The sequence below is a fragment of the Carassius auratus genome, chromosome 26 (assembly GCF_003368295.1).
Source record: "Carassius auratus strain Wakin chromosome 26, ASM336829v1, whole genome shotgun sequence".
In the NCBI taxonomy this organism is placed as follows: Eukaryota; Metazoa; Chordata; class Actinopteri; order Cypriniformes; family Cyprinidae; genus Carassius; species Carassius auratus.
This window is the reverse complement of record NC_039268.1, coordinates 17233982-17260650: the sequence shown is the minus strand read 5'-3', so window position 1 is coordinate 17260650 and position 26669 is coordinate 17233982. Positions and strand designations below refer to the sequence as shown.

The 26669-nt window shown below is 36.1% G+C and overlaps 3 protein-coding genes and 1 long non-coding RNA gene across 5 annotated transcripts; all 4 read left to right on the top strand.

Annotated features, from left to right (window-relative positions):
• The first annotated feature begins 7177 nt into the window (after positions 1-7177).
• Positions 7178-10819, top strand: LOC113044794 (uncharacterized). Its single transcript, XR_003275917.1, has 5 exons — positions 7178-7254; positions 8304-8355; positions 8658-8777; positions 10240-10307; positions 10733-10819. It is a non-coding gene; the product is annotated as an uncharacterized LOC113044794 (long non-coding RNA).
• Positions 10820-15654: 4835 nt separating this feature from the next.
• On the top strand, positions 15655-17761 carry lratb.1 (lecithin retinol acyltransferase b, tandem duplicate 1). The gene is made up of 2 exons (XM_026204550.1): positions 15655-16233; positions 17252-17761. The coding sequence occupies exons 1-2, from the start codon at positions 15706-15708 to the stop codon at positions 17402-17404; spliced, it is 681 nt and encodes a 226-aa protein (XP_026060335.1). The 5' UTR covers positions 15655-15705; the 3' UTR covers positions 17405-17761.
• Positions 17762-17814: 53 nt separating this feature from the next.
• Positions 17815-20908, top strand: lratb.2 (lecithin retinol acyltransferase b, tandem duplicate 2). Its single transcript, XM_026204548.1, has 2 exons — positions 17815-18889; positions 20348-20908. The coding sequence occupies exons 1-2, from the start codon at positions 18383-18385 to the stop codon at positions 20501-20503; spliced, it is 663 nt and encodes a 220-aa protein (XP_026060333.1). The 5' UTR covers positions 17815-18382; the 3' UTR covers positions 20504-20908.
• A 111-nt stretch (positions 20909-21019) lies between these two features.
• rbm46 (RNA binding motif protein 46) lies at positions 21020-26421 on the top strand. 2 transcript variants are annotated; one of them, XM_026204546.1, is made up of 6 exons: positions 21020-21099; positions 21746-21900; positions 22571-22908; positions 23088-23217; positions 24087-24893; positions 25831-26421. In XM_026204546.1, the coding sequence occupies exons 1-6, from the start codon at positions 21092-21094 to the stop codon at positions 26022-26024; spliced, it is 1632 nt and encodes a 543-aa protein (XP_026060331.1). In that variant the 5' UTR covers positions 21020-21091; the 3' UTR covers positions 26025-26421. The 2 variants fall into 2 exon arrangements, with proteins under 2 accessions (XP_026060331.1, XP_026060332.1); XM_026204547.1 differs by having other exon boundaries at positions 21081-21215.
• Positions 26422-26669: the final 248 nt, after the last annotated feature.

The window sequence follows — 26669 nt, the reverse complement described above, 5'->3', positions numbered from 1 at the left end:
TTGCGCCCCATGAGGATCATTTCTGGGACTGTCTTTTCAATTACACAACACAGTGTTTGTTTGAAGTTGTTTTGATGTGCACTTCACTCACATTGCACAATACGGATCAGATCTCCTCTGTTCATGATAGAAAGCTGAGCATCATCACTATGATGTACATTTTCAGTAAACATCAAAACAGATAAAGATGTAAGGCTACTATGAGGAAATTATGATTTTGGATGAATAACAATTTTGGCTGCCAAACTTTAATCCAAACCACCAATAGAATTAATATTAATAAATTACACACACACACACACATTGTAACATGGGAGCTGATGAGATATGCGGATCCATATGCAAACTTTTATTGGACATAGCCGTGGTCATAACAGGCATGGGTCAAACACTGGCAAACAGGTATATAGAGGGCAAGACACAAGAATAATATATATAGCAGAACAATACTCGGCAGTGTGTGAGGGGAAGGCCAATGCTTATAAAGCGTGTCTGATGATTGTGATCTCTCTCTGTGTGCGTGTGTGTGTGTGTATGTGTGTTATTGTTATCAGGTGAACTTGTGATTGGTGCAATGGATCATGAGAAACGTAGTCCAGGGTGTAATGTGCAGTGTGAGAGTCTGTGTTGTGGATAATGACCTCTGCTGGTGAATTAATGGAAGTTCATTGACGGGATCTTGACACACACATGACTTAGCAACAATTGCATTTCCCTCTTTAATAATTACCCTTATAAACTATAGTGGCAGACCCTTATGAATACTTTCAGATATTGGTCTATATCACTTGCAATCTAGGCAAACTAAAAATTACAACTTTCACCTACTCATACATAGGCTGCAAAAGTAAAATAAATGTTGGGTGGCCCCATCACCAGTTTAACTGTTTGACAAACACGATTAACCTTCACAGGGCTTGCAGAGCCGTCCTTAGCTGACGCTGTGCCTTTTAAAATGCTGGGATTGCAGATGTCATTAAGTCTAGTAGTAGGAACCACGATTACATGATTTTGTCCTACACGGATGAGATTGTTTGTGATATGTTTGACTGTCAAGTGCACAATCCTAGAAAGAAAAAATAATAATTAAACCAGGGCTCTCAAGTCTCACGCATTGGGCGTGAGACTCACGCATTTCAACCCGTTCACACGCTCACACGCCACACCTTGTATTTCTCACGCAGAGACATTACGAGGACAACGCCCACCAAGTTGCGGCGCTATTTTTTTAAACAGTGAAACAGGTAACGTAGAGGAATCAAGTGAGTTCCCCGAAGGCCCTGACATGCACCTGCTAATCGAATAAAAAAAAATATAGCTACCGATCAGCCAATCAGAAAATAGCATTGCTGTATCCGGGTAAGATTTTTACAGGCTCGTGTGCAACACAGATCCAGACGCTCGCTGAAGTAGGTAACGTTACGGTTACAGACTTGTCAAGACAATGACACAGATTTTCACTATATGTTTTTTTTTATCAATATATTAATTTAACATTTTTTAAAAACAGTCTAAGATATGTTTTGGTCTGATGGTTATTATGACCCCGACACGCACGCAATTTTGGCCATTATACGTGGTCGGCCGTAGCTTTTGTGCCTATTATTAGCCCACTATTATTTTTTTATTGCCAAAGTTACACGTTGAAGAGGATGCGGGGCTACTCTGACAGTTTTATATAAGAGACTTCTATAATAGGCCTATCCATAATACTTGTATGGCAGTATCCATAATAGTTTAAAAAAAAAAAAAATTTCTTTCCTTTTATTTTTACTGCACCTCATCCTGGTCCCCATTTTCAAAACGTTTTGCCTAGGCTATTTCATTATATTTTATCCAATGTATAATATTGATTATTGCATTCGTCTATTTCAAAGATGTCAGGGAAGAGGCAAAGGAGCAATCTTTCATGCTTTGTTCTAAAAGATCTGGGCCCGTATTCATAAAGAATTTTAATGCAAAAAGTAGTTCCTAGTGACAAAATTCTAAGAAAATTCTTAGAAATGTGGGCGTTTACTTTTAAAATTAAAGAAAAAAATCCTAGTAAAGAAAAAAGTAATTCAGAAAGCATCTTATCCCTTAAAAGAGGTCTTAAGGTAAAATTTGTTATGAGCACAGACGAGGACTTTTAAGAGGCTTAAGAGTTTCTTTAGCAGAGGAGAAAATGGCAGAAAGATGAAGAGGCAGAAGAAATGTGTTGCAGACAATGGATGACAATGAGATAATAAGACGGTATAGATTATATAATAATTTAATATAATATAATTTAATATATAAATTAAAGTAATCACTACATTACAATATTTGGCAACTGGGAACATGCAACAATGCAATAGTGATGATTTGGGTCTGTCACAACCTTCTGTAAGCAGAGTGATCACACAAACAATTACAGCACTTTCAGAACATCTTATTGTGTCGCAGTTCATTTCGTTTCCACTGGACATTCCCACCTTGCAAGCTCAAAAAACTGCATTTATGAATATAGCAGGCTTAGGTGCGCACAAGCAGGGGGAATGAACCGTTAATAGTTTGTCCCATGTCTGCTTCTTGTCCCTTGCTGTGTCTGAATTTTCCTTTAAGAATGGCCTTGTGTTCATCCATTAACTGGGCTAACAGTAAACACTGTTCCTCTGTCCAGTTTGGCTTTCTCGCTCTTCTTGGCTTTGATTCCATGTTTGATACATTAAAACCAACATTCAAACCGCCACTTAAATAGGACAGCAATCACTGTAACTGGAAAGAGTGGAACAATTTTTATCATTCTAAGCCAATCAAATACCTTATAGGAAATTAAAAGCATGGTAAATAAAAAAATAGAATTCATATACACACATATAATGTGTGTGTGTGTGTGTGTGTGTGAGAGAGAGAGAGAGAGAGAACGGTCAAATAGGAAAAATTACGCATGTAAATTTAAAGTGAGGATTAGAATAGACCCTATACTTAAAATCACTCTTTTTTTTCCTTCTTGGACAACCAGCCAATCAGAGTCTTCAAAAGATTGTGTCATACATAGCAACCGGTTCAACCCCGCCTCCTCACTAAGATAAACGTTTTTGTCTTTTCCTTACTCAGAGTTGCTCTCAGATCGGTCCCGAATCGCTTTTAAGCTAAGACTCCTACGTAAAAGTTTTTAAGCTAAATTAAGAGTTTTCTGAGAGGATTCTTAGAATCTTTATGAATGCGGGCCCAGCTCCCTAAAAAGGTGGCTAGGTCAGAGGAGGAGGCTGTGGAGAATACAGTAGGGGAGGGAGTTAGGGTGCCAGAAGAGGATGGGTGCATGGAAGAGACTGTGGAGGACCATAGAGGAAACAGTGGAGAACCCACTGGAAACAGGGAAAAAGAGAGGGTTATGTAGAGCAGCCACCTGTAGGTGTTCCTTTAAGAAGGAGTGGTCAACCCGATCACCATTCATCACAATGGGAACCACCAGCTCTTTTTACTGGTGCTTAGTCTGCAGACAAGATAACTCCTGTGTCCATCAAGGTGTGAGGGACATAAGCAGGGAGGCTTTCTAAAATAGCTGCATTAGTGTTAGTGCTTGCTCATTCAAATACCTATGCTGAGAGGGTTTTCTCCATGGTGGGATTAAACAAGACCTAAACCAGGAACAGTTTAGCACTTGATGGAACTGTGAAAAATGGCTGGCCTGGAACCACAGTGCTTCAAATGGGAGCCACCAACCCCTGGCCTCAAAACCAGCTACCAACACCTACTATAAACAGCACTGACCATTTTTTCTCTCTCTCTCTCTCACACACACACACAAATAAATGCTGAATTAAATAAATATTATTTTATTTGTAAGAATATGTGTCATTTATGAGATCAGACACCCGTCCCTATCAAACCCCTGCCGCCATCGCGACCGCGGGCAAAATCTCACTCTGAACTCAGTTCAAAACTTGAGAGCCCTGTTAAACGAAAAAAATCAGTCTGGCGAGCATGAATAGTTTCGCGCGCATATCCGAGAGACTTTCTTCAGGAACAATGTTTTATACTCGCACAGTTTCATTGAATCTGCAACTACTGTCAGATGTTTTACAAGAGTCTCACGTTACAGAAGCAGTAACAGACGACGCCTCATTAGCAAATAAAATTCTTCGTATCGGATGCCGTCAGGATTTTGGGATGATACTGCAATGACTCTAAATTATTATTCCTATGCATAATAGTTCTTGACAAGGACGGACGTGCTCAGAACAAGCGAACTAACGGTCTTTCCGTGTGTGGTTCCTTGAATGTCCACTAGATGTCACCAAAGCACAACGTCACTCTTTCTAACCTCCGTGACGTCAAAACCACATTTATTGTATGAAGGGCACAACATTCGATAAAACACATCAAAATAACTGTGTATCTGTAAACGTATTACACTTAAAACATTTCTCCCAAATCCCAACTGCTCTCAAGCTCATTTTATTGAATATATGTTCATAAAAGATGTTCAACTAACATCAACAGTGTCCAAACATGTTTATTTTTTATTTTAAACGGCCCTGTTTTATCCTAAATACAAGTTGTTACATATTTGGATTGGGAAAGTATGCTAATGGAATATTCATCAACAATAAATGCCACTTGATTTGATAATTATTATTTTTTTATTCAGTCATACATTTCTAAGTGAGGCTTATGTGAACAATTGTCTTAAAGAAACTATCATAGTTTCTTTAAGACAATTGTTCACATAAGCCTCACTTGAGCTGAGGAGCTGCATGGAAGAGATTTTGCAAGGTTTGAGAGTTATTTTTTTTACATAGTTTAACTATGTAAAAAAAATAACTCTCAAACCTTGCAAAATCTCTTCCATGCAGTTATTCATACCTGGTCTGACCCATTAAACTTCTTTTGTAATAATAATACATATTTGTAATGATAGTAAATTCAGGGTGATTTTTTTTTGTGATATTCAATAATATTTTGAATTTTATTACAAGCTTATTATAATTAATGAATAGAATGTTCTTTTCTTTCAGAATATGCTCCTGATTTTGTCCTTTCCCTTTCTTCATTTATCAGCAAAAAAAGGTCAACCTAATTAAAAGTTATGATAAGACTGTGACTCTTTTTGCAGATACATTTTATTTAGATTATGTAAATATGTGTTTTCTAAGATGTTTTATGCTATAATCTAGTCTAAGCAAAACTAAACTAATATAATATAATATAATATAATTACACAAAATAGTATTTTTTTATTGCAGTATTTTATGGAGATACAATTTATATTTTGTATTTTTAGTACCAGTGATAATGTTCATCTGAGCATTTGAGGTATATTTATAAATCCTGCAATATAATACAATATAATAAACAAATTTTATTATATAAAAAAAGAAATACAAGTTTTGAATATTTATTGACTTAGCTTTTGAATCAGCATGACTGATAATTACTAGAGTTTAACAAAGTATAAGTACTAACTTTCTATAAAATATAAACTGGAAATAATGTATCAAAATTTCTACAAGAACATTAAGCAGCACAACTGTTTTCGATATTATAAATAATAAGAAATGTTAATTTGTCAGCACTAAATCAGTATATTAATATTATTAATGATGGATCATGTAACACTGAATACAGGAATATTGATGCTGAAAATTTAGCTTTTCATGTAGTCTATAGTTTATAGTTTAATACTACTTTTTACAGTAATTGTTAGGAATTTGTTCAAATTCCTAAACTAAGTATGTGTGATAGTAGTAGAGATTTCTACACCGCCACTGAACTCATTATAGAATACCCTTACTGAGAAACATCCAGACAGTGTTGAAATCTTCCCTGTGATCTTCTGGTTTGGTGTGTATCCTAGAAAGACTCTTTGACTGAACTCAGGATGATTCAGAGGGAAAGAAACCACTTCCAAAGACCGCCCACAGGATGAATGCGTATTTGGGGTATGAACTACAAGTTAATTACAGCGTGTCATTGGTTCTGTCTGTTATTCATGCCTGGAGCAGGACTGGTGGTTTGTGCATATGAGATTCAGCTTTCTTGTGTCTTTATGTTACAGCGCCCTCCCTATTAAACGGTGCCTGGATCTCGGGCGGATATTGTAGTGATGGGACGATGTGTGGATAGCGCTGTGGTTCTTGGACCACTGATGCATTTGGTAAAGTTTGTCACGCAAGAACGTTCTTTCTCTTGTGCAACAGCTGTTGTGCCTTATTCCTTCTCTGTGATGATGTGATGGTAATTGTAACCTCCTTCATCAGCACAAAACAACACCAGAAGCAAGTTACATACCAGCAGCATGTATTATAAGAAAGAGTCAAGTTTACTTTAGCATCTAAAGGTAGATATTTTGACTTAATCCAAAAAGAAATTCACATTCAAATTCAAAACAGCTACCTTAATTTTCTTGTTAAGTCTCTGTTGTTGCAATGGTTTTAAATAGTACTTTTGTCATACAAATATATATATATATTTTTGTGCATATATATTCGATTTGTATGTGTGTGTGCTTGCATTAATCAACTGTATGAAATGTCAGATGACCTACATTGGTTCAGTAAATGCGTTAAAACTTTAAACACGTTATTTTTCACCACAATTAATTAATCAAATTAACACATTAAATTACCAGCCCTAATATATATTTATATACAGTATATCAAATACAAAAAGTGTGTGTGTGTGTGTGTGTGTGTGTCTGTGTGTGTTCAGTGGTGGCCACATCTCCAAGACACTTTAAGAGATGTACCCGCAAAACTACCTGAAAAACTATGCGCAAGTACGCAAAAGTTGCTTAAAATGCAAAGAGTTTATGACAGCATCCTAATTTTGCAGCATTTTTACACAAGTGCCTAACTTGTTTTTTTGGACAGTTTGCGTGGGGCTGCAAAAACTATGGCCTGTTGGCTACTGAAAGACACTTTAAACTATGAGCTCTTAAAATTAATGTACACATACACTGGTGCAATGTATCAGACAAGTCTGTCTTCTCAAAACACAGATCAGCAGAGGCTGGACAACAATATGTACACTATACTCTGAGGTGAACATAAGGGCAGATAGTCATGCATGATTCACTTGTTTTTGTCGTGTGGTGTGAAAAACCATTCAGCTTAAGAATATTTGTGGCTAACCACATTTATGCTGTTAGTCAAGTTCAGTTCCTGTTTTGATTGCTGTGAAATTTCATTAAACATTTTTTTTCTGTTGCAGTCTTGCTGGTCATCTTATTGAGTGTGGTGCACAGGCCACAGGAGGGATTTCCACAGACTGGCACATGGCTCCTGACTGGTAAATCTTCAAATCCGATATATTCATGGCAAACTTACACACACACACACACACACACACAGACACACAGTAGGGGTTGCACTGACTAATCGACTTCAGTGCTATGCCATGACGCTTTAAGCTTGACAATGTCTAGTCGCTGGTCCTATAGAGGGCACAACGGGATAAGAAATGTTTGAAAGACAAACAGTTAAAACGACAAATAAATGCATACGACGTGTGATTATATTACTGGATGCTAGAAATTGAATGGGAAAATGCATGTCTTAAATATCTTATTGTACGGGTAAGTTAATCACCGTTCTAATCTAATGCGCTGCTGCACTGTAACACACACAGACACTATTGACAGTAGTTCGTACATCACGTGCAGATCGCGTGCAGATCGCACCAGCGAGGACAGGCATGGGTGAGCAAAAACCTCAAACCAGTTTTGTCCTACTCTGTTTCCAAACCTCTTAAGTTAAGCTCCCCATTCATTTAAGGCCAAAGAACATTTGAAAAACTTAGGCCAATATGTAATTTCTTTCTTTCTTCAGCTCCAGGACTCACAGCTATTGTGGGAGGACGACCAAGAATGTCAGTGTTAGTTAGCAGTTCTTGAAGTACAAAAACGGTTTAGAACTACACATAAAAGTTTAACACCCAATGATGCATGTCGGTCAAAGCCGAAAGCATCAAAACAATTAAATCTTTATTTTTTTTCTTTGTACATTAGAATGTGTCCTATTTTGTTGTTGTTGTTGTTGTTGTTTTTTCTAATGAAAAAATAATGACTAACATAAATTTTAACCATGACTTCCAGTGTGTAGTTTATATATCAAAAAACCATGGCAGGCATATTTAAAACATGAATCATTAATGATTAAAAGTCTGTTTTGAATATAGTGCAGCCCACAAAATCTAATTAAGTGTAATTTTAAATCTTTACAGATCTTTGCCAGTCTTTTGTAAAGAAAATCAATTGCCATCTTTTGTAAATTTAATTTGATGCAGACATCTCATCTTTGGTCCATGTGTATATTTTAATATCTATTTTGTCTTTCTAGATCTCCAGTTCTGAAACCTTTCTTTTTCCTGCAGCCCAAAGCAGATCTGGAGGTGTTGCTACTATTATTTTTCTATGTGTACTATGATAAAAACCAATGAATATGGTAATACGGTGTCATGGTATATGGTGTAATCACATAAACTGGCTCACATTTCTTATTGAGATAAATGGGAAAACGTGACCGTATTATCCTGAATTCATGCTTTATCAAATCCATCACTGTATACAACGAAATCTAAAAGTTCATTTACTTAACAGGTCAATCTAAGTGAATTGGACAGATTATGGAAATGGTTCAGTTAAAGTATTCACATCGATCGTTGAATGAATGAGCCTTAATTGGTGATTTCAGGTGCACATTCATGTGAATGGGGGGCTTGTGGAGACACACAGAGAGGCAGTATTAGGGCCTTCATTCACAAAGGACACGACCCTTCCCTTCAATCAGAGGAAAATAGCCCAACACCCTCAGGTACCCTGATGATTGTATGTGAACTACTATAATACTTTTATTCAGTAAAGATGCATTAAATTGATCAAATGTGACAGTAAAAATATTTATAATGTTACAGAAGATTTCTATTTCAAATAAATGCTGCTGTTATTTACCTTTCGATTAATCAGAGAATCCTGAAAACTGTTTTCAATATTAACAATAATAAAATGTTTCTTGAGCACCAAATCAGCATATTTGAGCATGTGACACTGCTGAAAACAGTTATTTTAAATTGCAATATTTCACAATATTGCTGTTTTCACTATATTTTGGGTCATATAAATGCAACTTTGGTAAGCGTAAGGAGCATGTTTCAAAAACATTAAAAACAGTAATGTATGCAATTATGTGGGCACATTTAAGTTGGAAACTTGTATGACATAAAGTAGGTTGTCTAAGTACAATGAACAGCCCTGACCCTGAATCACACTCCACTTTAATATGTTCAATTAATGACAATAAATAATCAAAAAGTTCCTTTGTAAATGCATTAATTTAGATGGTAACCAGTAAATCCTAAGGAAACAGCAACGTTTCTGTACAAAATTTCTGTAAAACTTTAGTACAGGGACCAGTTCTCACTATTAATTGTTTATAAGCATGCCTATTATTAACATATTGACATATTCTGCATGATCATATTCATCCCTAATTCTACCCAGCTACCTCACTAACTATTAATAAGCAGCAAATAAGGAGTATATTGAGGCAAAAGTCATAATTAAAGGTTTGATAATGGCGAGAACTGAAACTTGAAATAACGTGTGACTTACATTTCTTACTTAATTCTTTAGTAATTTGTTCGAAAACAGTCAGAATATGATGAAGATAATATTTCTTCCTCCTAATTTTTTCCCAGATCAGGACATAATCTGATTTTATGAATGACAGACACTTTAGTGTATCAAAGCAATTTTTTCCACATGGAGACAATCATTCAGTGTTTGATATGACCTACTTTAAGGTGGAGGTGGATGGAATGTTTGAGCAACAAACTCAGCTGAAAGAACTGGTTTTAAGCCTTGTTTTAAGGGCCAATGTGCTTGTTCTACCAAGAGGTGGTTTTATAAGATCCTTTGCACTGGAATCCAAGGCTGCTTGTTTTCCCAGAGTCCTTTGCTTTAGGTTCTCTGAAAGACACAACCTTTGTATTGTACTGGCAGTGTTTTCTCAAGTCTTTTTTATCTATCTGCCACTTCTCAGTTGCACTAAACAAGCAGCTAAACCCTTTAAATAATCAGGGACATCCTTTATTCGGATCTAGTGTTTGAACGCACGCAAGCGCGGACCGTTACGCACACACTCGCATTCATTCACAAATACTCAAGGGCCATGCACACAAACACAGGAGGTCTTAAATACAAATGAACACAATACAAAGCAACATAGTCTATGCACTTTTTTCTTTTCACTCCGTTTCACTTTCCTTTCCTCTCAGATCTGCACAGACACAAACAGAGAGAAGAACCTGGAGACACGTCATTAGAGCATCACAGAGGGCTGATTGTAAGAGAGGCTTCTAATGCCAGCTGCTTAAAATTTTTGTTGAAACCATGTTCCCATGTTTTTTTTTTTCAGAATTCTTTGATGCATAGAAAGTTCAGAAGAACAACATTTATTTTACATAAAATTTAATTATGTTAATTATAAATTTCTTTACAGTCTTTTTTTTTAAATCATGTAAAATGCATCCTTGCTGAATAAATGCATACATTTCTATACTATATTAAAAAAATCGTACTGACCCTAAACCTTTAAACGATAGTGAAAATGCTTATTTTTATTCCAATTTAAATGATCATTTAGATCAAGCAGTCTGTAAGCTGACTGAGAGCAAAACTGTCTTTGAATACTTTCAGATGCTTGCTGTTAGTTCTACCTGCCAACTGCTGAATTTAATTATACTGAGAACACAATTGTCTCTCTCTCAGATCTGCCCTCCGGCCAACATACTTTCAGACTGGATGCGTTAGCATACACGTGCAGTGGAGACAAAGGGGACTCCTCAAACATCGGTAAGCGTCTCCCCATGTGCTTTCACACGTAGTGAATAATATTTCAACGATGAGACAATCTGCTTACTGCATGTCAGTGTCATACCAAAAAAGCCATTCTGGCAATAAATGCTGGAAAATTATGGGACTAGAGCATGTTCTCTGACCACAAACCACAAATAACAGCCCACTGTCTGCAGTCCCAAAGGCAACACTCTCTTGCGATGTGGCAACCTGCCCTAGTCTTAACTTCATCTTGTGTGACGGCTGGTTATATGTTGTCCACAGTAGACAGAGAGTCTGTGTTTTTCAAATTAAACTACTGGAATATTCCAGTAGGTCAAATCTGTCTGTCTCTCTATCGGTCTGTCATTCTATCGTTGTATCTATCGTTGTGTCTATTATTATGGTATGAATCAAATATTAATGGTAGATGTTCCACAGTTCTCAGTGTATCAGTCTGTTGATCCATATATATTTAAATCTGTATGTGTAACTTTTTCTTTTTAGGGGTTATTGCAAGACATCCACTGTATCTGAAAAAGTGTTTAACTGGTGAAGTTGTGGAGCAGTATTTCCAACATTAGATCAGAAAGGATCAGACTGATCTACCCTCCGTCATACGGATAGAAGAAATGTAAAAAAAAAATGTAGTAGACAATGGTGAAAGATGTTAATGGTTTAATGAAAAAAATCAAAGATGTCCAATCTTGAAAATAAAATATCAGCATAAGACATAATGTAATATCTTGTAGCTTACTTTTAAGAAAATCCTTGCTATAGTTAAAGTCTGAAGCTGTAAAGAAGTTAACATTGCACAAAATAAACATTGTAACAGCTTTATATTGAGCTACTCCACATCTGTAGCCTGTGCGGTTTTTTAAAGGCATACGTGTGTTTGAGGGAGAGAGAGAGTACATACATGCAAGCCTCTTGTTTTATGGGTTGGGGAGAACCCCTTGGTGCCGCTAATGAGGACCACCTCATGCTGAGGACTGACATGTCTAGGAGAGTGTGGTGTGAGCTAATGCACAGATGTGTGAAAACCGGGAGGTGATCTCAATTAAAATAATGTATTTCACATGTTTGCGGTGGCTTCCAGGTACGAACTGCCCGGCATTCATGGTCTGAACCTTATTCTTCCAAACTCACTTGGAGGGGGAGGGTAGGCATCACTGCACGGCGACCCTCAGGTAATACACACACAAACACACACACACATTCATTCATACAAACTCGCAAAATGGACACAGACATAGACACAGAGACTTCAACTGTTGTGGGTCTTTTTGAAGGTTAAAAAACAATAAATAAATAAAAACTGTTGGGGGAAAAGTAACTTAAAGGATGAAAACCATATGAGATTATTTAGTTGTATATTTATTTACTACCTTCAAGAAATGGTCCCCAAAATTGTATTATTTCCTCACATTGTATGCTAAGGTACAAAGTTTGTGTCAGTAAGAATTTAACACTTTTATTCAGCAAGGATGCATTAAACTAGTCAACGGTAAGAGTAAAGAAGTTTATAATGTTACAAAAGATTCCTTTTTAAATATACTTTCTATTCATCATTCAAAAAAAAAACAGTTTCCACAAAAATATTTTTTTTCCACAGAAACAACATATAAGTTTACGACATTGATGATAAGAAATGTTTCTTGAACACCAAATCAGAATATTAGAATGAAATTCAGCTTAGCCGTCACATGTATTACATTACATCACATGTATTACATTTTAAAACATTAAAATAGAAACAAGATATTTTAAATTGTAACAATATTTTTTTTCTGTATTTTTCATGAAATGAATGCAGAAGAGAGCAAAAGGGACTTCCCACGAAACATTTAAACATTTTACCGACCTCAGAGTTTTGAATGATAGCATTATAATCAACATTTAGAAAAAGACCTTAGAAATGTACCAGTTATATTAATCCCTCACAACATCGTGTTACTTCATGTTTTAACTAGTATTTCTAAAAACGTGGTATTGTGTGTGTTTCTGCAGGGAAAAGCCAATGGCAAATGGCCCTTGACTACAAACATAGAGGCCTAGCTGATTTGAAATCACTTGTTGATTAAACAGGACAAGGACTGAATGATAACAGGGTGTGTGTTGAGACTTTAAAAAAAAATGCTCTAAATGGATAATGTCTTTAATGTTTGAAAATTCCCAGATGAATTATATTATGAATATTATGTTTCTGTTTTAGTTTGCATCTACAACTGTTACAAGCTATTGCAGTGAATCAAAATGTAAACTTTTGTAACATTAATGGCGTCTTTTATCAGTTTTACGTGTTATTTTGTAATTACTACTCAAATGAAAGATTATGAATGGGCATTTAAAAAAAAAGTATTTTATCAGAGAAAACTAAAGAAAGAGCTAATTGAAGCTGAATGACAGTTTTGGTGGGTTGTTGTTGAACATGCAAGCACTTTGATATGCAGTGAGGACATTAGAGAACGACATCCTTTACTAGTTGTGTTGAGTTGGCCACGTCTAACAGGCGACGGCAAAACAATAAACCCTTGAAGTCTAGAGGCACAGCGTCCTCTCATTACCTCTGACCCCTATCGACACAGGAAGTCAGAGAGCAAAAGGTTTTTCCTATTTTGATGACTGTGTATACTGTTGAGGATACATGTGTGTATTCTAAGAAAGAAGAAAAGCTTTAATGCTGCAGGGAACAAAAGTGTACTACTTGATGATCAGTGAAGTAATGTTTTGAATGATGGTCGTAAATGTTCCAAACTCATCTACCTCATGCATTTTTATTCAACGTGACATTAACACATTCTTTTATCAGGTTTTATGGGAAATCGTTCAAACTGGGATGTTTTGACCTGCATTTACATGCGCTAACAGCATGACCTCAGTGGCGCAGAGTGATCGATGGCAAGTGAAAGGCGAGACATGTGAAGAGTTCATTTATCAACCGCCGACAGACAGATCCAGCAGTTCCTCATTGTGCGCAGCTTCTTGGCTTCATCTCAATGCAACAGAGTGTCATTCACATACACGCTCACATAAACTGAAATCACTTTCTCTCAAAACTCACACATTTATCACAAGCGCATTCAGCCGCCACATACAGACGCTGGGATGCTGGGGGACCAAACAGGGAAGGAAGATAAATGGCTTGTCATTTATCACCCACTATCTTTCAGCGCTCCACTGCTGTTCAAACAAGCAACAGCCTCCAGAGAGAACCGAATAATCACTAATCACTCAACATTCAGCTTTTGCCCTCACTGGGACACTGATTTCTCCTCCTGTCCATCAGCGCTCTCCAACTAAACTGAACCTCAGAGGGAGGGCAGCTTTAATCCTTTCCTAATCTCTGAGTAAAGACTGTTTTGCATCATTTTGCTAAAACTTTACCACTTGAAAGTCCTCTAAAGCTAAATGTGGCTTATAAACTTTGCATAAAGGATTATATGGAGCTGGACTATTTACAAGACAATCAGTTGTTTTTATTCTATTTACACACTCTTAGTTAGGACCATTAGTGCTATTGGTATCATTAGTAGTGCTGCTGAACTCGTGAATAAAACCCAATTCTGTTTTGGAAATATGACGGCTGGATTTCTGGGGACTTTTAATAAAGTGCTGACTTGTGCTGTGTCTGCACGTCCTGCAAACTGGTCTGTTGGTAAAAGGAGCTCTTGTCTGGTGCGGTCTGGGTGAACGTATTGAGGACTTTAATTATTGCCACATGGCACGAACCAGCTCTTAACCTCAAACTACCGTTAGCCAAACTTTCTGCTCTCACATTTTCCACATTCATCAACTCTGCATGCACCTACATCAGAGAAAGTCCAGACACCCCTGGAGCTCTGAGACCTACTGTTTAACTAGTTTATATGTTCATTTTCCAGCAATAGCCCTATGATAAAATAAATTGATTTGCAGAACAGAGTATGAGTTCAGAAATATATTATTAAAAAAAATTTTTTAATAGTTTTAAAAAGGCTGTAAATAAAAATATTGTTTGTATTAACTATTTTTATGATTAATTGTTTTGTTGGAGTAGTCGGAGTGTATTTTTTTGCTTACTTTTACTTTTCTATGACTGAAAAATAATTTTTATTTATTTCATATATTTATTTGGGTCCTCATACAGTGGCATGCGAAAGTTTGGGAAACCCTTGCAGAATCTGTGAAAATGTGAATAATTTAAACAAAATAAGAAAGATCAAATGCATGTTATGGTTGTGCATGAGTCCCTTGTTTGGGACAAATCATAGTCACTGCTGGAAAGGGTTCAACTATGCAAAAGATGCTGGAAAACTGAAGAATCTGCAGGACCTTAAAGATTTTTCTGAAGAACAATCCTCAGTTTAACTGTTCAGAACAAACAAGGGACTCATGCACAACCTCAAAAAACACATAGACAGTCGTGGATCATCAGGTAACAACAACACACAGTATTAAGAACCAAGGGTTCCTGAACTTCTGCATGCCACTGTACATACATTCTAAAATGAAAGTAAAATATCTGTAAAATAAAAATACTATACATTACGTATTTTTACATATCAGCTGGAAAAGGTGTAGACTGGAAGCTTATTTTACCTACCTTTTTTCATAATAAGCATCACTTCCACTCCTAAATTTAATTTATACAAAAAACAAAACACACTTAGCTAAGACAACATATTTTTATATGTATCCAAATTATAGGTTACATTTCACCGTGTATGATTAGGTAACTTACACTTTTATTGTAACGTTACCATTATAATACTCTTTTTGTTCCCTGTTTAGATTTTTTTGGATCTTCAACAGCGCATCTTCAGCGGCCAATAGTCTTTCCTCTAGCGCAGTGACGTCATGGCGGCCCGCTGCTGCTTCTTAGAATAAAAAGAAGCGGGGAAGAGAATCCCGAGCAGCACTGCAAAATGTTAGATTCTCTTGCTTTGCTCTTGGAGAAAACATTTCTTCTCGCGCATTTTAACTTTTTCAGCCCAGCTTCACCTAAACAAGAGAGATGCGCAAAGCGCCGCGAGGACAGCACTTATTTCCAGCGCGGGGATCTGCTGGAGGTTCCTCGCACTTTGTTCACTCATTTTGGCATTTATCTCGGTGACAACAAAGTCGCGCACCTTATGCCTGACATACTACCGGCTCTCACGAGCAACAAGTCTCAAATCCAGAAAGTTGTGACGAACAAGAGATTGCTGCTCGGTGTGCTCTACAAGTACGCTTTGGTGCGGGTCGACACTGTGGAGGATTTTGCCTACGGGTCTCCTGTTTTGCTCAACACGATGGATACTACCCTGAGAAGACTGCCGCTGGCCGCTGAGGAGGTCGCCAGAAGAGCCGAGAAACTTATCGGTCATTTTCCGTATAGTCTTCTGTGGAACAACTGCGAACATTTTGTCACGTACTGCCGCTACGGGACAGCGGTCAGTCTGCAGACCGAGCAGGTAAACGTTAAACGCGGTCGGCTTCCATCAGCACGTTTATCTTGTCAATCGACCCGTGCATACTCCAGATAGTAGATTGGAAGTTAATGATTAAATGATACCAATTTATCGATTTTTTGCTTCAAGGGACCTTTCATTAGTTTCAGCAAAAAAAAAAAAAAAAAAAAAAAAAAAAAAGGCTTGGTTTAAGGCTTAAACAGATTAATATGTAACCTAAATTAATTTATGTAGATGATAGGCTGGGCATATAACGTTAACTTAAAACAAATAACTTAAGTAGGCTATATAATGTTAAAAACGAGTTGGTGACTAATAAAATGTATTGTCTTCTTTAAAAAAAATAGTATAATAAAAAATGACTGAAATGCCGAAAATAATGTTATTTTCATTATTGTCTTGTTTTATATTTATTTATTTAATTGTATTTTTTATTACACATATCACGAGCGCCCATACCCCGCCCCCACACGTTTTTAGGTTTCTTGTTATCTTCCATATGACAAAAACGACGTATTTTTGTTTTTAATATTATACATACATTTATTATCACAAGGCCACTTGTTTACAAAGAAAATGTACAAACGAATTCCTAAATGACCTTAAAATAAACTTTTTAAAAATGTTTTCAGCTATTATGTATACAGATAGATATAAAGTGCTATTAAAAGAAAGTATTAGGCTACTAAAAGTTAGTATTGAAGTTTCCCTGAGATGCTCTTTTGAAGTGCCATATTGCGTTTAGTGCTGGGTGTTCCCTTTTCCACCTCTCTTTAATTTCTTGCTCCAGTCTCCAGTGACAGCGTATATTTTCACGTCATTTGGCTGACCGAGAGCTTTTCGGAAAATCTGGGTCATTTTAGTGCTAAAAGAAACAACGGTTTCTTTCAGTGGCAAGTGGGTTTGGAGAGATAGGCGCCCAGAAAAACATAGCAGCAGAGTCTCAGATGCGAATGACAAATTGCTTTTGGTTTGTTTTAGCGCTCTGAATCTCACCTATTCCATTTCTTTCCCTCAACAGTTCTGTGAAAGTTTAAAATCAGTAATCCGGGACCAGAGGAGTGTTCTTCTGACCACTTTCATCGGAATGCTTTCCATGTTTTTTCTTGGAATAGCGCCGTCCACCGCACTTCCAACCTTTATCATTCCTTTCATCTTGTGGATGGCAGGATAACAGACTCTTCAAATCTAAACGCTTATGAACTATTTTTGAACTACTTTATTATAGAATTGCTAACTTAATTTTTTTCATAGTTTTTACCTTCATATAGCCTATAAACATTTTACTCTGTTGTACATTTTTATGACACCTTTTTTTGAAAACATACTGTACAGTTTCAGCAAGTAAATAAATGTAAATTAAAAGTAAGAAAATGGCGTTTTAAATGTTTTTGCCTAATTATAGCACAAATGCAGGCTAAAATATAATTTAATTTCTTTTTTTCATTGCACAAGGTTCCATGAAGAACCAGTGGAACCTCTTTTTATTAAAAAAGGTGGAAAAAAGACATTTAGATTATTAAAATGTTCTTCAGACTATAAGAAAAAAAAAGTTTCTTGATGTTCCTCGAAGGGTTCTTTGGGGAACCCAAAATGGTTCTTCTATGGCACCGCTGTGAAACCTTTTAGAATTTTTATATTTAAGTGTATACAGTATAAATAGAAGACTTTTTAATTATATTAATTAATAAAAAATAATTATTATTGACATCTAGTCAGTGAACTACCGTAGTTGTAAGTTGTTTACCGAAAGCAATAAACATACATTTTTCAGTCATTAAAAAATGTACGTTTAACTTAAATATTGTTAATTAATGTTTGTCTGATCAGGCATAAGAGTTGATTTTATGAAACCAATGAGAATCTTGAACAATTCTATATTGTTAAGGAATTATATATGATCATTATACAATGAGCATTGCCTTTATTTGTTACATAAATAGAAAACGTTAGGTAATATAATCCACAAAGCGTGAGAAAGTCATTGAGCAACTATGAATTGTTTGTTTCATTAGGCATGTGATGTACTTATTATGGAGTTTATTCTGAAAATAGCTCTGGGTTTGTAATCCTCGAGCTCCTCCCCAGGCTGCCTCCAGTGGGATAAAACCTGCAGGTGTCAGACCATCTAGAAGCTCACCGCATCTCCAGGATGTTTCCTCTACAGTTCCTCTACAACTTCTTTTACATCGCTGTGGTCACAGACACTGAAGAAAAGAAGAAGAAAGTGGTCCAGTATGACACCTCCATGTACAAAAGAGGAGATCTCCTAGAGGTCCCTCGAACTCTCTTTACGCATTTCGGAATCTATCTGGGGAACAACCGTGTGGCTCACCTCATTCCTGATATCCTGCCGGTCTTGACCACTGACGAGAAGGCCATTGAGAAAATGGTGACTAACAACCGGCTGATTTTGGGTGTGATAGCAAAAAAAGCAAGTGTCCGGGTGGACTCCTTGGAGGACTTTGCATATGGAGCAGAAATTCTGGTCAACCACATGGACAAGGTTTGCAGTCGGTCTCCGTTCGAGGGTGAGGAGGTCGCTCGGAGAGCCGAGAAGCTCTTGGGCTCCGTGGTTTACAGTCTGCTTTGGTACAACTGCGAGCATTACGTCATGTACTGCAGATATGGCACCAGCATGAGCTTTCAGACCTACCAGGTGAGAGAGGGAGCAAAATTAGCAGATGATCTGTATCCAAAATAAATCTGCTAACAAACAATGAAGAAATAAATAAATCAGAGAGGTTATCGTAATTATTTTCCTGAAATTATATAATAAAACTCTTTGGTAAGCTTACTTGTGAATATCTTTCAATATTATCAACAACTTTAATATTCAGTGCTAAGTTATACTTTCTTAGGTTGCTTTTGTTAGACCAAAACGGCTAATAATGAATTTGTATTTGTCCATGTCAACATGATCTTGCGTAATCAGAGTAGCCTAAAGGAGTTCAGGAACTAAGGAGTCTTATAGAATTAATTAAGCATCTAGTTCTTTGCTACTTTCAATCTGTTAACGCGTGACTTAACCAAGGATACTTTTCAGCCATTGCATTGACTATTTATATTGGCATTAGGAGGAAAATATATGAAAATATGAATTTGCATTAATGCTGACCAGCTATTGTTGGTGAACCTGGTTAAGGATGTGAGGCAATAGCACTAATTCCCATTTCAAATAGGATTACACGCAAAAATCAGGTTAAGAAATTTACTGCGATTGAGAAATAAATTGCTTTTATGTAAGGCTGGTGAATGCCTGTGCAGGGTTGAAAAGTGAACTGGAATAAATAAGTCTGGATAAATAAAATATATCTGTTTATAAATTAGTATAGACTCAGGTCTCAGGTATGTAAGTGACGTATTAATGCTGTTGTTTAAACCACAAAAGGCTCAGTTTGCAAACAGGTCAGCTGGTATCGGTATTTAAGATAATATATGCTAATTAAACAATGTTTTTTGATTCATTTAATGTTTTGAAATAAATATGGGAAAAGTCACTGTATAATTACCATCATAAGGAAGAGAACAGGCAGGACATCAAACGATCTGATCAGTGCCCTTTGTGGTGTTTTATTCATTTATATTTTTATTCAGTTGCTCCAGTTGGTTTTGAACAAGAATGTTAATCTGCAGATTCCAGGGCACAGGCTGTAATCTCTTTGAAACTCTTTCAGCAAACACATACACACACTTGATTTCTTTTCTTTTTTTCAGTCCAAAAAGGATGATGCTATTCCAAGAGCATGATAAAACTAACCACTCTCCAGCTGTGGTGGAAACATGATTTTGCCACAAAAATTTAAAATACAGGCCCATCAAAGGACAACTATTTATTTATTTTTTGTTAGAGTATCCAAATGATCTGTTTTCCATTAAATGAAAATTAACTATGGAAATCATGAAATCTGTGGTACACTTTTGAAAAATAGTATTATTTCCACCAATGCAGCACCAAAGAAACTTTACTGTTACCAAATGTTAAGAGAGACCTAAGCTACCCAAATGACCTCTCTCATTTTAATCTTCATACTTTTTTTTTTTTTTTGAATGATTCACTGGAATCCAAATGCAAAATTCTTAACTTTGTATTTCTTTCTTGTTTTTTCCTCAACAGTTCTGCAAAGTGGTACGCAAGATTGTGTGCAGCAAGAGAAGTTGTCTTTTAAGCTTTTTGTTATGCTTGTTCATCATGTTTTATATGGGGTCTGTGTCCATCTTTGGAATTGTATCCACGTTTATAATCCCCTCCACTATTTGGATGGCATCCTGAAAATTATTTATTTTATTTTATTTTATTTTTTCATCAATGAGTTCAAAATATTGTTTTATTAACCTGGGGCACCTATTGGACCACTGTAAAAAATTGGTCCACTGTAATAAAAAACAAAAAATACAAAGAAATATACTATATATATATATATATATAGCATATAAGCATATAAGAATGTGATCTTTCCATTACTGTCATGTTAAGATGCATCAGATAATTTATTTTCTTACTGTTTGTTGTGAAGCAAAATAATAAATATTAATGTATATATGAAACTTACTGATTATCATGTACTGTGCATGTATATTTATGCAATACTCGAAGGTTCTTTAATGAATTCCATGGTATATTTTGTAAAACCATGGTTTGTTAGTCAGTCTAAAAATAAATAAAAATGCCATTTAACTTGTTTGTTCCCTCTCTCTGTTCCCTCTTTTTTTACTGGACAATGAACACGTTAAAAGTGAAAAAAAAAAAAAAAACATATTTTTCTCAGAATTTTGATGACCAGTTACATGCAAACATAAAGTGCATGTCATAGGAAGTCCTTCCGCGGAAACGCTCTGGCAGATCATTGGTTGAAACTCGATGGTCAGGTAAATAGTGTGACGTGTAATTTAGTCAACATCGATCAAACCGTCGATTATCGAGTATCACACACAGTTATTTCCATATTTTACATTTCTTAATTCATTTATTGAGTGTCCAAAAGGTAAGATAATCTGTTTAAATACATTAATATCAGTTTGGAGATTAGTTCCAATGTCATTTCTTTCTTTTGTTTTTTTCACGAGAGTTGAGAGAAGTGTCTCACACATAACTTAAACTATAAAATCAGTCTCACGCAGATTAGTATATAAAATATATTCGACCAAAAACACTTCAGATGTTCCCGCTATTTTAAATGGTTTGGCTGTTCCGTTGTCGTTGAATATGACGAACGTTTTTGATTCAAATTCTTGACTTTTATTTTAGTCACAACTATTTACGTTTTTATAAAATAGTGATTCATTTAATAAAATATTGTATTTTTTTATAGATATATATACATTAAATTCGTATAAGAACGTATATTTTGTTACTTGTGTGCTCGATAGTTATGATGCTAGTTAATTGTGTTTGCTAGCTTAGCTTCACTTAACGTTACATCATTTTGAGTAACGTATAATGTATTTATATAAATGGAAGGCCTCGAGTGTGATACATTTATGAGAAACCTGACACAAAGGCTTTCTTTGGTAGCACTGTGATTATGGACGAAGGCAGCAGCAGTCAGCCGTCTGATAATAGCAAGATGGACAGCTCTAAGGAAGCTGCTCTTCTGGCCCTGATGGACAGGACAGGCTACAGCATGGTCCAGGAAAACGGACAGAGAAAGTTTGGTGGTCCACCTCCAGGTACCTTAGGAAGTCTTACTGTACATTTCATCACATTGTTCAAATGTGAAGTAAATTGTATGAATGTATATAACAACATACCGCACACACACACACACACACACACACATGTATGTATATGTAATAAACTGCCTTTCAAAAGGTTTTTCATTTTGGCTGACATGGGCACGGAAAATGATGTTAAGTCGATAATTCACTCCATAAATTACTCAGAGAGTTTGAGACATAAGAGAATATGATAACACAGTTTTCATTTATTTTTTTTTTGGATAACTTTGCCTGCAACCAGTAGCTAAATAGTTATTTAGGCATTATTTAAGAGTACTTCTGTGGATAAATTAGCCTTTCTGATATCTCTGAATCCAAAATGAACTTTTTCACCATACCCTATTTCACAATTTAAGATAGAATAGAATAGATAGAATCAAACTTCAGCCCCTTTTCTTGCATAATACAATTACATTATGGTAATGCCATTTCATGTTGACTTAACAGTTTACTGTTAGAATATGTCATAAGTTTATAATTTATAAGTATTGAAGGTTTGTAAAGCTGTAAAACAATACTGTAATAAAAATGTGTACAAGCATGCTAAATATAGTACACAAACCTTATTTTTTACACAGCAATATAGTGCTCATCATAATAATTAACTAAATTAATTTCTTAGGTTGGGAGGGCCCTCCTCCTCCAAGAGGTTGTGAGGTGTTTGTGGGTAAAATCCCAAGAGACATGTATGAAGACGAGCTTGTACCTGTATTTGAGCGGGCCGGTCGTATCTACGAGTTTCGTCTGATGATGGAGTTTAGCGGGGAAAACCGTGGCTATGCCTTCGTCATGTACACCACCCGAGAAGGAGCCCAACGAGCTATCCAGCTCCTGGACAACTACGAAATCCGCCCTGGGAAGTTCATAGGGGTATGTGTGAGTCTGGACAACTGTCGCCTTTTTATCGGCTCCATCCCGAAAGACAAGAAAAAGGAGGAGATCCAAGAAGAGATGATGAAGGTCAGTATATGACAACTGCATACATTAGAAATTACACAGGACTAAAACAATATGAAAAACATTGTGTGACACCATCTAGTGAACAATGTTTTTTTTTTTTTTTTAATACAGAAACCATAATAAAAGATTTGGTTATGAACTAATGTCTAGTTGTTTTTGTATTGCAATTCTAAATACAGGTGACTGAAGGTGTCGTGGATGTGATTGTGTATCCCAGTGCAGTGGACAGGATGAAGAATCGTGGCTTTGCCTTTGTTGAGTACGAATCCCACAAAGCAGCTGCCATGGCTCGCAGGAAACTCATACCAGGTGCAAAAGCACAATAGAAATACATATTTAAAAGTATTTATTTGTGTTTCTTGATATGCCATGCATCACTATTTACAATGCTCATATTTTAAGGGGGTATTTATCAAAGCATACTGAAAAAAGGACCATAGTTTCCAGAAAAATATCAAGCAGCACAACTCTTTTCAACATTGATGATGATAAGAAATGTTCTTTGAGCACTAAATAAATATATTATATTAGACAGACATATATTAGACCTATATCAGAAGGATCATGTGACACTGAAGACTTGAGTAATGGATACTGATTTCAGCTTTGTCATCACAGGAATAAATTCAATTAATTCAATTAAAAAGATTGTACAGAAACAGGGGAAGATGAAAATACACAAAACATTACAGTAAGAAGATGCGCTGAGGATTATTTTTTCCCTTAAAAAATAAATTAATTAATTAATTAGAGTACAGTACAATCACATACAGTTACAGTAAACATAGCAGTGTTTGGCCAGGCAATACAAAATTAGTATCAACATCTAGACTGGTGATAGATGTGGGGGGTGATAAAGGGACCACACACAAAAGAGCAGGGTCAAGCTGGGAAGTTTTGATATTTTCACAAAGGGGTTGCCAAATCTTGATGAAAATGGTGCTAGGTCTGTTAAGAGAGTACCTAATTTTCTCCAGTTTCATAAAAATATTTTTTACCCCTTTTTCTTTTGAACACAAAAGACATTTACTGATTTCCTTAGAAAGCAAACAAGCAGCACTGCTTATACTTATTTTTAAGAGAAAATTTATGAGGGCCTGACAATGACTTGTAAACATTACACTTGTTACAACTTTTCACAAATATGCAACTTGCTGTTTGTCAATGTCAACTTTCAGGAACATTTCAACTGTGGGGTCACACCATTCAGGTTGACTGGGCCGAACCAGAAAAGGAATTAGATGAGGAGACCATGCAGCGAGTGCGAGTCCTCTATGTTCGTAATCTCATGTTGAGCACCACAGAGGAGACGCTTCGCTCTGAGTTCTCACGCCTGAAGCCTGGCTCTGTGGAGCGTGTTAAGAAGCTGACGGATTATGCCTTCATCCACTTCTATAAACGTGAGGATGCCCTAAACGCTCTTGAGTCCATGAATGGAAATGTTATTGATGGTTCGCCCATTGAGGTGACTCTTGCCAAGCCTGTCAGCAAAGATGGGAACAGAAGATCCGGGTTGCGGAGTAGCTATGGTGGAGTGGCACCTCCTGGAAATTATGGTGATTCCAACTTCTTGTTCCAGAGCAGAGATGATGTGTCCATCGGCTTGGGGAATGGAGCAATAAGTGATGGTTTTAGTGCGCGCCCCGTTAACCTCCCACCTCATTTGGGCACCCCGTATGCAGTAGATTTAGATCGCTGTATGTATCCGTTCCTACCTGGATCCCATTTAGTCCCAGTCAGCCTAAACACCCTGAAGCCCAGCCAGCTGAGCTCAGCTGTGTCATTGCTTGATTACTACTGCCACAAGAATGACTGGTCTCTGCCCGAGTATCATCTTTACTCCCTAGCCGGACAAGAGGGAAAAATGCTGCTGATCTACAAAGTGGTCATCAACAGCACCAGAAGCAGCTACATGCCTGATAAAGCCTGCACCATACTGGAGGACGCCAAGGAGCTTGCTGCTCAGAATGCACTCTGGAACCTGGGTTAGTTTATCTCAGTTGCTCTCTGGTTTCTGTAGTTTTCATTTGTGTAAAACATTTATTTATTTATTAGGAACACAAATTAGGATATTTTTAATTAAATACTAGAGCTTTTATGACTCTTCATAGACAGCAATCTCTTTAAGATTTGGATTTAACAGTGTTATTAAAGTATTAGTGCTTTTAAAGTTTTAATTTTATGAGTGTTAGATGACTAAATAAAAACAGACAAATATTGGTATTGGCAGTGACGAGTGGTAGCAGGCCTGTTTCACCAAGACCTAATACTTAAACATTGTCTTGTATATTACAATGCTAATCTCTCAGAGAGTTGTTATGACAGAAATATATTTATTCAAAAATAAAGTTCATCAAAATTGACAATAAATACATTTTCAGTGTTACAAAAAACTATTTTTTTTTTTAAATAAATGTTATTAATCATAGAGTCCTGAAAAATGTCACAGTTACTTTAAAAATATTAAACAGCACAGCTGTTGTCAGTATTGATGATGATAATAACAAATGTTTATTAAGCACCAAAATCAGCATATTATAAAGATGTTTGACAGATCATGTGACACTAAAGACTGTGAAAAATCACAGGAATAACACATTACATTAGAAAGTTTTTTATTTGTATTTTATTTAGAATAATATTTCACAATATTACTGTTTTACAGTATAAAATAGTATGAATAAATAAAACCTTTGTGAGTGTAAGGGGCTTCCTTTAAAAACATTCTTTAAACAATCTCTCTGCAAAGATTGTCACTGCAAAGATTGTCTTTAATATTGTTCAGAAGCAATATGTTGTGCATCACTACTTAAAATATAAGTATAAGCTTCACATTTCTGCTTTTGGACCTTTGGGTATGATTGTACTGTAAACCCTTTTTTACTATGTGTGTATGTGTGTGTGTGTGTTTCCATGTAACAGATTGCTCTATCAGTTCCCCTGGCTCCCCTGTGAATGTTTCTCCTCCTGCACCTTCTGGCTCTGGTTACCTGTCCTTTGGATGTAGGTCTCTGCCTTACCCAGCATACCCCATGGCCTCCATCTCACCTCCCCTGCCCATCTCCTGCTCTTCTGGCCAAAGACTCTTCATCCCCAACCAGTCATCCTTCCTGTAATCAAGTCATTCAGTACCTGTGAACTTTCTTTACTTACGATGTGTTTCTTAAATGTTCATATGAATCGTTTTTTATTGTTTCACTGACTTTTTGTTTAGTGCTGTTTCAATCGAATGACTAGCAGCAATGGTAGGAGTTTTTCTCAATTCACATACTTTAACATTCAAGCCACTGTTGTTGTTTCTTTACCTGAGTGTTTTGTGCATTCTGTTTGGGTGTTTATTTCCCTTTTTAAGAAGTAAGTTATTTACTTGTGTTAAAAACACAGTGTTTGAATAGAAACAAAATATATAAACTGTTACGCTATTAAAAAGGATGCATATTCTTAATTAATAATGCAATAGTGGGTAGGTAATGTTGCACGTTCAATTTTGTGTTACATTTCCCTGGTAGATTAAATCTCATAATTTCAATTTGATTGTTTATTTATTTTGATAATGCTGTAACAATGCTCAGATATTATAACCACGGTTACACTTTATTTTAAGATGTCCTTGTCATTGTTATACATTTAAGTAATATTAATTAACTACATGTACTTATATGGTTAGGGTTAGAATTAGGGTTTGTCTTAGGGTTATTTGCATGTTATTATGCATAATTTATTGTTGTTATTATTATAGTAAATACATTCAACGTGTAACA